At 48.6% G+C, this 13,540-nt stretch overlaps 1 protein-coding gene across 4 annotated transcripts in view; it reads left to right on the top strand.

Moving 5' to 3' along the window:
• Nucleotides 1-13,540, top strand: part of CORO2A (coronin 2A) — a 61,199-nt gene that overhangs the window by 32,227 nt on the left and 15,432 nt on the right. For all 4 annotated transcript variants that reach the window (XM_061132702.1, XM_061132701.1, XM_061132703.1 and 1 more), the window contains exon 2: nt 4,458-4,658. In XM_061132702.1, the coding sequence (XP_060988685.1) occupies nt 4,458-4,658 (201 nt within the window). The remainder of the gene's footprint in view (nt 1-4,457; nt 4,659-13,540) is intronic.

Here is a 13,540-nt window from a genome sequence, read left to right as displayed (position 1 = left end):
TGCAGTCCAAGGGACTCTCAAGAGTCTTCTCCAACACCACAGTTCAAAAGCATCAATTCTTCAGCACTCAGCTTTCTTTATAGTCCAACTCTTGCATCCATACATGACTACTGGAAAAACCACAGCTTTGACTAGACGGACCTTTGTTGGCAAAGTAATGTCTCTGCTTTTTAATATGCTGTCTAGGTTGGTCATAACTTTTCTTCCAAGGAGCAAGTGTCTTTTAGTTTCTGGCTGCAGTCACCATCTGCAGTGATTTTGGAGCCCCAAAAAATTAAGTTTGACACTGTTTCCATTGTTTCCCCATCTGTTTGCCATGAACTGATGGGGCCAGATGCCATGATCTTAGTTTTCTGAATGTTGAGCTTTAAGCCAACTTTTTCACTCTCCTATTTCACTTTCATCAAGAGGCTCTTTAGTTCTTCGCTTTCTGCCATAAGGGTGGTGTCATCTGCATATCTGAGGTTATTGATATTTCTCCCAGCAATCTTGATTCCAGCTTGTGCTTCTTCCAGCCCAGCATTTCTCATGATGTACTCTGCATATAAGTTAAATAAGCAGGGTGACAATATACAGCCCTGATGTACTCCTTTCCCAGTTTGGAACCAGTCTGTTGTTCCATGTCCAATTCTAACTGTTGCTTCCTGACCTGCATACAGATTTCTCAGGAGTCAGGTCAGGTGGTCTGGTATTCCCGTCTCTTTAAGAGTTACAGCTTGTGGTGATCCACACAGTCAAAGGCTTTGGCATAGTCAATAAAGCAGAAGCAGATGTTTTTCTGGAACCCTCTTGCTTTTTCGATGATCCAGCGGATGTTGGCAATTTGATCTCTGGTTCCTCTGCCTTTTCTAAAAAAAAGCTTGAACATCTGGAAGTTCGCGGTTCATGTACTGTTGAAGCCTGGTTTGGAGAATTTTGAGCATTACTTTGCTAGCGGGTGAGAATGGTGCAATTGTGCAGTAGTTTGACCATTCTTTGGGACTGCCTTTCTTTGGGATTGGAATGAAAACTGACCTTTTCCAGTCCTGTGGCCACTGCTGAGTTTTCCAAGTTTGCTGGCATATTGAGTGCAGCACTTTCACACCATCATCTTTTAGGATTTGAAATAACTCAACTGGAATTCCATCACCTCCACTAGCTTTCTTCATATTGATGCTTCCTAAGGCCCACCCACTTGACTTCGCATTCTAGGATGTCTGGCTCTAGGTGAGTGATCACACCACCGTGATTATCTGCGTTGTAAAGATCTTTCTTGTATACTTCTTCTGTGTATTCTTGCCACTTCTTCTTAATATCTTCTGCTTCTGTTAGGTCCATACCATGTCTGTCCTTTATTGAGCCCATCTTTGCATGAAATGTCCCCTTGGTATCTCTGATTTTCTTGAAGAGATCTCTAGTCTTTCCCATTCTATTGTTTTCCTCAATTTCTTTGCATTGATCTCTGAGGAAGGCTTTCTTACCTCTCCTTGCTATTCTTGCTTGTTTGCATTTCTTTTTCTTGGAGATGGTCTTGATCCCTGCCTCCTGTACAATGTCACGAACCTCCATCCATAGTTATTCAGGCACTCTGTCTATCATATCTAATCCCTTGAATCTATTGATGCTTTTGAACTGCGGTGTTGGAGAAGACTCTTTAGAGTCCTTTGGACTGAAAAGAGATCCAACCAGTCCATCCTAAAGGAAATCAGTCCTGAATATTCATTGGAAGGACTGACGCTGAAGCTGAAACTCCAATACTTTGGCCACCTGATGCGAAGAACCGACTCATTGGAAAAGACCCTGATGCTGGGAAAAATTGAAGGTGGGAGGAGAAGGGGATGACAAAGGATGAGATGGTTGGATGGCATCACCAACTTAATGGACATGAGTTTGAGCAAGCTCCAGGACTTGCTGATGGACAGGGAAGCCTGGCGTGCTGCAGTCCATGGGGTCGCAAAGAGTTGGACATGACTGAGCTACTGAACTGAACTGAAGGGAGACCGTTATCTTTGCTCTTCCTTCCTAGGACAATCTATAGGACTTATTTCTCTCGGGACCCAGTGCAGAGAAGAGCCGTGTGGCTCCTTAGCAAATGATGGCATTTGTCTTACAGGCACTGAGTAAATAAATCCCTTTTTGATTTTGTTTCCTTGCCAAATTGACTGCTAGGAAGCTCAGACACAAATCCCCCAGGCCCGCCTCCTCTGTGTACGGGATCGGGTAACCCACATTCATAGCTTTGCTCCTCCTACTTTCCTAGTGATCTCTTTCTTTCTGCATTTTCCCTCTGTGCCCATTTCCTCACCATGGCTTTTTCTTTTTATTTCCTTCTACCTGTGTTCTTTCTATTTCTGTAAGGCTTCTCGCATCCTTTCTGGGATCAAATGGGCATTAATTAAGCAGTCCCTGCGTTCTTTGCTGCTCCCTGTAGCTCTAGCAAATGCCATCAGGGTTTTGGGCAAAGCTCCCGAAAGGAGGGTTGAAATGTCTGAGCTTCACAGGACAGACCTCCTGCCATGAGGCTGATGGGCTACCTAGTGCTGTATAAGGGGTTGGCTCATGTGTCAGGCCCCTGATCACTGTGACCTCCTGAGGTCAACAGTCTGATTTTGTGCCTTTGGAATGAGCACAGAGAAGAGCGTCAGGGGCAGACTACCCAGGCTGGGCCCGCACCAGCCCTGTCTTGACCTCTCAGTCAAACTTGCCTTCCCCTGGGAAGTGCCTGGGAGCATGGGGTGGGCAAAGCACTGTGCCGGGCATTCCTGGGGCCGCCCCAGGCCTTCCGCTGAGGAACCTCCAGGCTGGTAGAGGAGCCCTGACCCCAAGCTCCAATTCAGAGCAGGGAGGAGAGACAGGAGAATGAGATCTCTGCTGCTCAATCTGGCTTTGGTGGAGGCCGCCTGGGAGGGAGCTGGGGGAGAGGAGAGACGAGTGCAGACTCCAGGGGCCTGGGAAGAGCAGGCCACGCAGAGGGAAAGACACGGGTGAAGGCCCAGAGGACCGAAGATGCAGGAGTAGGTACCAGGGAGACTGGGTGGTGGTCTTTATCTGGAAGGTGCTGTTTAGAAGATGAGCAAGGAAAAGGGAATCTTGGCATATGGGGTGACACCCAAGCTGAGTTTGGCCTTGATCCTATGAAGCAGCAGTGAATGGGAAGCATCGAAGGGAGCTCTGAGGTGGGGGCCTGGTGGGAGGAATACAGCCAGGCTTGCTGTGCAGAACAGTCCTTCTGGCTGCAGGGGGAGAGAGGGCGGGAGGGCCCAGTGAGTCAACAAGACCAAGAGGAAGGGGTTTGAACTGAGCCTCAGCAGGGGCAAGAGGAGGCCACACGGCCCTGTTGATCTGGCCACTCATGAACCCTGGGTCCTCTTATGGGCCATTCATGACATAGCCCTGCTTACCCCTCCAGCGTCTGTTCTCGTTCACATCATCCAGTTTACATGGATACGTGTGTGTGTGTGTGTGTTTATTTTTCTTTTTAGCATCTTGCTAATCTTACATATATAGCATATGTAGTTCTCCAAACATTCCATGTTGGCCTCTGTTTCAGGGCCTTTGCTCGGGCTGTTCCATCTGCCTAGGACACCTTTTTCCCAGCTTACCCTGGTCTAGCTTACACGGCCAACTCCTCATCCTTCAAATCACAGCTCACGTGTCACTTCCTCTGAGGGCAGCAAGTCCTCCTGACTGCCACGTACAAACCTCCATTATTACCTACGGTACACTGCGTCCCAGCGGCTCAGACTCCCCTGATGGCCTCACTCATGGGACTCTTCTCTCCTGTAAGGCTGGGCTCAGGCTTGCTCTCTCCAAACCCCCAGTGTCCGGCACAGGGCCTAGTCACGCTGTGATGCTCAGTACATATTGAGTGAACAAATAGAAGGCTGGATGAGGGGAGGTCAAGATGCCTGGATGATAGTAGTGGTAGTAATTATTACTATTGAGCAAGGGATCTTAGTGTATCATCTCATTTAATCTCATGATGCATCTGAGACAGATACTTTCTTTATCCCCATTTTATAAATAAGCAAACCGAGACTTCAGAAATTGTTATTTGCCCACCCAACTGGTAAGCTCCGAACTGGAATTGGAACCCCAGGCAGGCTGGCTCCAGAGGATGCAGTTGTTAACCCACGTGGCTGGGCGGGGCTGGGTAGGGAGGCTGGGCTCTCTGGTGAGGTGCTGAATAAGGAAAGGGGTGGGGTGAGGTCTCTCCAGTTTTTCTGCTTTTTTGTGTTTGCACTCGAAGGAATGAAAAGCACACGGGTCAGTAGTACTTGTACACCATCTCACCAGGCCCTTCCAAGTAGCCGCAGTTCTAGCCTTTTCACCTGGGTACCTTTCCTAGCCCATCACTGTCCTCATAGAACTGACCACTGTTCTGCTCACACCCTCACCTTGAGAGGAGGTGAGACTCCGTATGTCCTGTTCTCAGCTGGCGAACCTCACGTCTCTTCTGTCCCATTTGTCTCTCCCAGATGTCATGGAACCCCCAGTACCGGAGCTCCAAGTTCCGCCACGTCTTTGGCAAACCAGCCAGCAAGGAGAACTGCTACGACTCCGTGCCCATCACCCACAGCGTCCAAGACAATCACTTCTGCGCTGTGAACCCCCACTTCATCGCGGTCGTGACTGAGTGTACCGGCGGGGGTGCCTTCCTCGTCATCCCCTTGCACCAGGTAAGGACGCCTGCTAGGCCCGGCCCCACACAGCTCTCTGGAGGCAGCATAGGACAGAGGGAAGGTAGAAGGAGCCTCAGTTTGGATTCCATACATGGGCTCAAGTCCCAGCCCTGCTGTGTGACCAAGAATGAGTCATTTCACCCCTTCAGTCTTGGTGTCTTATTTCAGCTTCTTGCAGTTGTTTAGGACTCCTATGACCAACCCTCCACCCCACTGCAAATTCATTCATTCCTGAATAACATTAAATGCATTGCCGGGCTCACGAGACATTGGGGAAGTCTCCAAAGCCAGCTCCTCTCTCCAAGAGAGAAAAGGACCTTGAGGCGAAATCCAAGGAGAGGTAAGCAGCAAGCGAACAGGAAGAACAGGCTTGTCTTGTGGCAATCATTGACAGCAGAAGTTGGGACGTATGCAATTGCTGATGTTTAACAGACTTTGATCCCCAAAATGGCAGTTTCATATAGATTAATTTAACAGCAGATCTTTTCAGGATCCTGAGTCTCTGCCTTGAGGCAGCATCTGTGAAGGGACTTGGAGGGCTTGGTGGTGCCTCTGGTTTGCGACAGAAGCAGATAGAAAGTTTCTCCAGAGAAAAGTATCTCAGTGTGAACAGGACTCCCACAGATTAAGATTAGGGAAGTTCATAAGCTGAGAGCTACCAAGCATGTAAGCCCCTGTGAGTAAGCATCAGCTGAAAAAACAAACAACAGACTTGGAGTCCTAAAGGGCTTTAGAAGTTGAAACCACACATAAAACGAATTCATAGATCAGGTTTTCTGATCCCAATGCACTTGAGTTAGAAATCAATAACAAAAGAGAAATTTTAAATTCTCATTCATTTAGAAGTTTGAAAACACCTTTCTAGGGACTTTCTTGGTGGTCCATTGAGTAAGACTCCATGTTTCCACTGCAGGGGGCACAGGTTCAATCACTGGTCAGGGAATTAAGATTCCTCATGCCAATCAGCCTGGCTGAAAAAAATAATAAAAACACCTTCCTAAATAACTTCTAGATCAAAGAAGAAATCAAAATGGAAATTTAAAAATACTTGGACATGAATGAAAATGAAATATATCAGTAAAATGGGGATGCAGGGAAGTGGTGCTTCAAGGGAAATGTGCAGCACTAATGCTTATATTTGGAGAAGGCAATGGCACCCCACTCCAGTACTCTTGCCTGGAAAATCCCATGGACGCAGGAGCCTGGTAGGCTGCGGTCCATGGGGTCGCTAAGAGTCGGACACGACTGAAGTGACTTAGCGGTAGCAGCAATGCTTATATTGGGCTTCACAGGTAAAGCCTGGGCTTTCCCAGGGAGTGGTAAAGAATCTGCCTGCCAATGCAGGAGTCGCAGGAGACGTGGGTTTGATCCCTGAGTTGGGAAGTTCCCCAGGAGGAGGAAATGGCAATCCACTCCAGAATTCTTGCCTGGAGAATCCCCCGGACAGAGGAGCCTGGCAGGCTACAGTCCTTGGGGTCGCAAAGAGTCAGACACAACTACAGTAATCGAGTGCGCACACACACAGAATTCAGTCCATTCATGAGCAGAATTAAAGGTCTTTGCACACTAGGAAAAGGGATCTTCACTAACATAGGAAACAGAATTTTTAAAAAACTTATTTATCTTCTGCCGTGCGGGGTTGCTGGGCACGGGCTTTTCTCCAGTTGCGGTGCTCGGACTCCTCACTGCGGTGGCCTCTCCTGATGCGGAGCATGGGCTCCAGGGCGCACAGGCTCGGTGGCTGTGATGCGTGGGCTTAGTTGCCCCGCAGCACGTGGGATCTTCCCAGATCCGGGGTCGAATCCGTGTCTCCTGCCTGGGCAGGTGGGTTCCTTACCACTGAGCCACGAGGGAAGGAGCACCACAGCCTCTCCTGTCCCACCCCACCTGGCTCCTGTCTTCTAGGAAACAGAATTTTTTAAACTTTTTGTTTTGAAAGACTCTCAACCCTACAGAAAATTTGCAAAAAATAGTTGAATAAATGATTATCCTTCACCAAGATTCACTGGTTGTTAAGATTCTGCCAAATTTACTTTTTGTCAAATTTACTTTTTGTCAATTCTGCCAAATTTACTTTACTGTTTTTTAAATATCTTTCTCTCTGTACGTGTGCGTAAACAAATTTTATTTCTGGTCAAGTGTAACCCAGGATCATGCATTGTATTTCGTTGTCAGTTTACTCATTAGATTGCTTAGTTTGCTTCATTTCTCAATACTGACATTTTAAAGCTGTAAAGCCCAGCTGTTTTGAAGGATGTTGCTAAAATTGAATTTAACCCATTGTTTTCTTGTGATTAGATTCATGTTATACGTTTTTGGCAAGAATGTTAAATAAGTGATGTTGTATCCTCAGTTCATTATGTCATATGACACGTGAGGTCAGTTTGTCCCATTTTTGGTGATACTGGTGATGTTTGATCTCTTTGTTAATATGGTGCAAACATCACTCATGAAAAAGGAACATCCCTTTAGGGAATTCCCTGGCTGTCCAGCGGTTAGGACTCTGAGCTGTCACTACCGTGGCCCAGGTTTGACCCACGGTCAGGGAACTAACCCCCTCCCCGCCCCCCAAAAAAAAAAGAACATAAAAGGTGCTGGCCTGCGCAGTAAGACTAGAAAAATAAGTTAAAGGTATAAGGATTGAAAAGGAAGAAATAAAACCATATTATTCACTGATGTGATTGTCTACATAGAAAACCAGAAGAGCACAGAGTCAAATTACTAGAAAAATAATAAGTGTTTGGAAGGTGACTGGATGAAAAATCAGAATCTAAGTCAGAGTTGCATTTTTACGCAACAAGAGTGCTTAGAAAAATGTAAATATTTCCAGTAGAGTGAGAAGAATAAATACCCAGGAATTAATAAGCAAAACTGAATAGGAGAAAATTACAGAGCATCATGGACAGGCTAATAATGAAGACGGCCTCAGTAAATGGAAACGTGTGCCATGTTCATGAATAGTCACTTTTCCACCCTCCTCCAAATGTCCAGAGCATTCTCCTTTTCACTCTGTATTCCATAGCACATTGCTTTCTTGGGATACCGTGCCCTGAGTACTTTGAATCAGAGTCACTTGTGTCCTTCTGGTAGTACTTCTTAATGTATTTGCAGTGTGGGAGGGGTTGGGGAGAACCAGTACTTTGCTTCCCCATATATCACCCCGTGGGCACTCACAGTTGGTACTTATCAGTTTTCACTGATTGAACAAATCTGTTCTGTTTCTATACATTTGCTTTTTAAGAATATCATACAAATGGAACCATGCAGTATGTAGGCCTTCGGGCTTAACTTTCTTCAGTCAGTGAGTTCTCTGGAGATCCATCCAGGTTGTACGTATCGGCTGCTTATTCTTTTTTATTGCCGAGTAGTGTTCTGTGGTGTGGTTGCACAGTTTGTTGAACCCTTGGATGTTGAAGGCCGTCTGGACTGTTTCCAGTTTGGAGCTGTTAGGACTGAAACTACTATAAACATTTGTATACAGGGTTCTGTGTGCACATAAGTAAATTCCATTTTTCTGGGATAAATGCCTAGGAGTGCAACCTCTGGATCATAAAGTAGTTACATGTTACATTTTATAGGAAACTGCCAAGCTATTTTCACAAATAGTTTTATAGCATAAGTAAAGTATTACATGGAACATAACTTCTAAAAAATCCTTTGCTGTTTATCTGAAATTCAAATTTTACCAGGTATCCTCTTTTTATTTGTTAAATCTGGCGTCTCGACTCCCAGGTGATGCCAGGCTCTATTCTAGTTCCTTTTTTTTTTTTTTTTTATCGTTACAAAAAGAATTTTCAAACACAAAGGTAGGGAAAAACAATATCATGAACTCTTCACACCCAGACTCAAGAATTTTGAAGACTTTGTCATGCTTGCTTCATCCATCCCTTTTTTTTCCCTGAAATATTTTAAAGCAAAGCCCAGACTGTCATTTTACCCCCAGAGTTCAGTTTGCAATTCTATAAAATAATATTTTCTGTTACTGACAGAATGTGACATAACCACAATGCCAGGATCACAGCAATTTCCTATTATGTGAAGAAGCCCTTGATTGCCTCATAAATGCCTCTTTGCTCCGGGTTTGTTTGAATCAGCATCAAGAAGGTCCACGTGTTGCATTTGGTTGACATTTTCTTAAGTAACCACATCCAGCGTGACGGAGCAGGAGGCAGAGGCTGAGATAGGAAAAGGACCCGTGCTGGTCCCACGGTGCTGCGCTTACCTGGGCAGACAGGCCTGCGGGCCCATTTCCATGTAGTCAGCAGGGACAGGGCTTAGGCTGCACCTTTATTAACCCATTTTATGGGAGGTGTTGCCCCATTATATGCATCAGGATGCCGAGGCTCAGGGAACTGTCTAAAGGACCCTGCTCAGGAGAGGTGTGGACCCAGACCTGGGCATGGTCCTGGGGCCCCACCCTCATTCAGCCGACCTGCACTCCTGAGTTTTGGCTCTGGTTCACGTCGGTTCCTTGTCAGTTACCAGGGTTTAAGTCCCATCCAGGCACAGAGAATGTCAGTAAAGGAGGGAACGAAGGGACAAGCTAGCGAATTCTTCATTTTCGCGCAGGACTGGAAGATTCCTGGCTTTCCCACCGTGTATGGGATTTATTCTCAGAAGGGCCAGGCTGGCCATGCGGTGTCAGGTGTCCCGAAGGGAGTGACTCCACAGTCCCTTTCTCTTCCGCCCTGTGCCCCAGGGTGAACCCATTGCAGGGTGGCGCTGGCAGCCTAGGCAACCAGGGGCTGCACTCAGGGAACAAAGGCTCAATGGGAAGGTCTGGGGACACGCCCGCCCTGAGCCTGGGGCACAGGCCAGGTTGGGCTTTGGACCCTGGCACCAGGCCTCCCGCAGACCCACCTGATCAGGTGGGAGGTAGACTTTGCTGTGAGGTGTGGAGGTCAGGAGGAATGCCAGCAAGAACAGGCAGAGCTCTGGGGTCAAGCCCTGCAGCATCGCTGGGAGTAGGCCAGGCCGGAGGAGGGTGTGGGCTTGGGGGCCGGAGGGACGCGTGGTGAACAGGTGCCTGGGAGCAGGGGAGGGGGGCACTTCACTGCCGTGCCCTTGGAGGCCAGCCAGACCCTGCTTAAGCCTGCGTCATGCCACGTCCCTCCTGGGACCCACCCCCCTCCCATTGCCTGCTCACAAAGTCCTGCCTTTCTCACCACAACTCTCCATCCACATCCCAGCTGACGCCGTAAACCGCAGAGCCCCCCACAGCACACACCCGTCCCCTCCATACTCAGCTTCCCCTTCTAGAAATGGAGAGATGCAGGTTGTGTGCTAGACTGTTTTACTGTTTTTCTTTGGGGGAGAAAGTCTCTTCCAGTTCTGAGGGTCTGTTCAGCCTGGAGGGAGCTGGCCTGGGACCAGGGAGGTGGCGTGGGGTGGAGGTGTCCTTCAGGGTCCAAAGGACAGAGCTGGAACCAGAAGTGGAGAGTAAGGGGAGTGGGGAGGGCCACGGGGAAGCTATACTAGGCTCCGAGTAAGAAGTGTTTGCTCACAGTTTGTAACAAGGTCTGAAAGTGAAATAAGCCACCTAGCGGGGACGCGGGCTCCCCACCTCTGGAGGTGACCAGGCAAGGTTACCAGATAGCCTCTGCTGTCCACCACTTCCAGCCCTGGGTGTGGGGTCTATAGTGGACCCTCCCCAGGCTCCTCTGTGCCTGTGAGAGGAGGGCTGATGAATGATGCGTTCCCTAAATCCTCCTGGGAACGTGATTTGCATTTTAGCAGCACATGTATTCACAAGATTAGGGAACACTCCTGTCCTCTTTTCCCCTCAGCTGTTTCCTCTGAGCAGCCCTCTGGCTAAGTCTCACCGACTCTAGTTAGGACATGTCTCATCTGTCCACTTGTCCATCTCTCCATGTGCATCTCTCTCTATGCAAGGTGACCTGTCCCCTCCTGTCTGGACTTCTCTACCTTCCTACCCATCAGCCTACCTTTCCTCCTGTTTGCTTTAGGATCTCTCCACTTAAAACCTATCTGTGTATGGCCCAGCCTTTCTGACTTGCAGTGCCTCCCCTTCAACCTAGTCTGATCAAAGTCTTTCTTTAAGGCCCAATTCAAAGGCATCCTCCTCCAGGAAGCCTTCTTTGATTGATCCCCCAGGGCATTTCTTCTGCCTCTGAGCCCTGAGTGCACTATATCCTGCCTCCTCCACAGGTTGGCAGCTCCTCGAGGGCACAGATCATGAGTAATTCATCTTCTGCCGCCACTTGCATGGGACATAAGATCTGGCACATAGTCGGCCCTCACTGAAAGGCCTGCTTGATGCTGATCATAACTATGGTGTGACGATAGCAAGAGGCAGACCATGAGTGAGAGAAAGCATTCCCAGTTCTCGCGGCTCTGCCGTGGTTGGAGTGGCTCTGATTATCAACCCTTCCTATCCCCAGCTTCTGCGTTCTCAATGGGGATTCTTGCACTCCTTCCTGGGGTGGCTGGAGGGAAATTAAATAATTGAGCAGAGCCCCTAGCACAGGGCCTGGCACATAAATGACTCTTGAAATTATGGTTCCTAAAGAAAAATACTTGCAAACATGTTCCTTATAGGTGTAATAATGTGCTTGAGTGCATTCACTGGGGACACCTTGGCCTCACTAAGTACATCCTGGCCCCTGCAGAGTTCCGAGCAACAATAAAACTGGCTAGTTGTGATTAGCTCTGATGAACTTATATTAGTGAATTTCCTGAGAGCTCACCATGTACCAGGTAGAGTCTTTTTTTTTTTTTTTCATTTGGTCGTGCCACGCAGCTTGTGGGATCTTAGTTTCCTGAACAGGATACAAACCCAGGCCTTGGCCATGAAAGCTCTGAGTCCTAACCACTGGCCACCAGGGGATTCCTGAGACAGAGTCCTAAGCACTGTGTGTGTGTGAACCCGTTTAATCCTCACCTCCACCCTGAGATTCTACTGCCCTTGCCATTTTGTAGGTGAGGATGCTGACCAAGAGGCAGGTTCCCTGTGAGCCCTAAGGTCACGACAGTAGCCCCACCACCTCTCCTGTCCCCCCCACCTGGCTCCTGCCTTCTGGGTCCTACAGTCCCATCCACTTCCTCTGCCCCAGGACAGCCCCTCAGAGGCTCCGGGCTGAGCAGCTCCGTGGCGTCCACGAGGAGGACAGGCGTGCCTCCTCTGATGAGAGTCTGTGCTGTGTGCACTAAGTCGCTTCATTGCGTCCGACTCTTTGCAACCCTATGGACCGTAGTCCTCCAGGTTCCTCTGTCCGTGGGGACTCTCCAGGCAAGAATACTGGAGTGGGTTGCCATGCCCTCCTCCAGGGGATCTTCCTGAGGGATTGAACCCACATCTCTTACATCTCCTGCATTGGCAGGCAGGTTCTTTACCCCTAGCACCACCTGGGAAGCCCCCATTTAGAACCTACACATGCGCGCGCGCGCACACACACACACACACACACACACATAAATCAGAGTCCTGTCCTTGGCTGACTGCTGGCCTAATGGGCTGAAAGACAGCAATGGCCTCTGGATTATAAATATCCCTGTCCTGACAGGGCTTTTAGCAGCCCGGTCAATAGCCCATCAGACTGGCTAATGTCTATTAATGTGGGTCCTCCCACAGAAACCCTCTTAGGCACAGGGCCGACCAGCCTCTGGGGACCACCTGCCATCCTTGGTTCATTAAGAAGGAAGAGAAGCTGTGTGGGGCTGGGGCCTCTGCTCTCGGAGGGCTGGGAGGAGTGCCCTCCAGAGCCAGGCCTGGCTCTCAGGCACCTCCGAGTCTGAGGCTCACAGAGCCGGGGGCTGGAGTCTGAACGGGGCTCCTGGGCACATTGCCTCCAGTCAGCTAAGGCCAGGGACAATCCGCTCTCTCGAGAAACCTTTCTCAGGGCAGAGACTGGGGCTTGGCGCTGGGCCAGAGTGCAGAGATCAAGGCCTGGAGCCTTGATGAGCACCTGGGTGCGCCACAGCCAAAGACAGCGCTGTTGACTGCTTTGGCCCAGAAAACGATCCTAGAGAAGGGAAAGCCTGTGTGCAGGGAGGGGGTCAGGACACCGACTCAGAGAGGGCCGGTGCTCCCTCTGACCACAGTGAGCATGCCGCAGGCTCACCCTGGGCTCCAGCCCTTCACCTTCCCCGTGACCCTGGGCCAGTTCCTCCTCCAGTCTGGGGGGCGGGGGTGGGGGTGGTCAGGGATCCATTGGTGATACCTGCCACAGGTGCAGGCTAGTTGAGCTTTGCTGGGTTTTTTTACCATTCCTGATCGCAGAGCCCCTCAGGCTGTGCAGTTTTATCAGAAATTTTTAGCTAATCCTGCAAGGACCTGATCTTTTCAGAAAGTCTGTAGTCTTAAATACCTTTTTTTAAAAAAAATTATTTATTTTTAATCGAAGGATAATTGGTTTACAATGTGGTGTTGGTTTCTGGCGTGTATCAACATGAATCAGCCACAGGGATACGCGTCCCCTCCCTCTTGAACCTCCCTCTTAAATACCTTTTTATTGCAAAATTTTACACAGTTTTTATAGTTTAGAAGACAAAATTTTAAGATACAGAGGATGATTTTAAAAAAAGCCACACCCATTTAGCTCGCCGTATAGAGATAACCATGAGTAACATTTTGATGCATTTCCTCCCAGTCTTTTTTTCTCAACTTTAGTGTACATGTGTGGGACTTACCTGGCCATCCAATGGTTAGGACTCTGTGCTTCCAATGCAGGGGATGTGGGTTCCATCCCTAATCAGGGAGGAACTAAGATCCCTCACGCCAAGAGGCACAACCAAAAACTTTTATTTAAAAATCTATATATATATGTATATATACACATATGTAGATGCATGTGTGTGTTGGCAACCCACTCCAGTATTCTTGCCTGGAGAATCCCACGGACAGAGTAGCCTGGCATGCT

The sequence above is a fragment of the Dama dama genome, chromosome 29 (genome assembly GCF_033118175.1).
Source record: "Dama dama isolate Ldn47 chromosome 29, ASM3311817v1, whole genome shotgun sequence".
NCBI lineage: Eukaryota > Metazoa > Chordata > Mammalia > Artiodactyla > Cervidae > Dama > Dama dama.
Note: the sequence above shows the minus strand (reverse complement) of the source record. Positions and strands in the feature narration are given on the sequence as shown.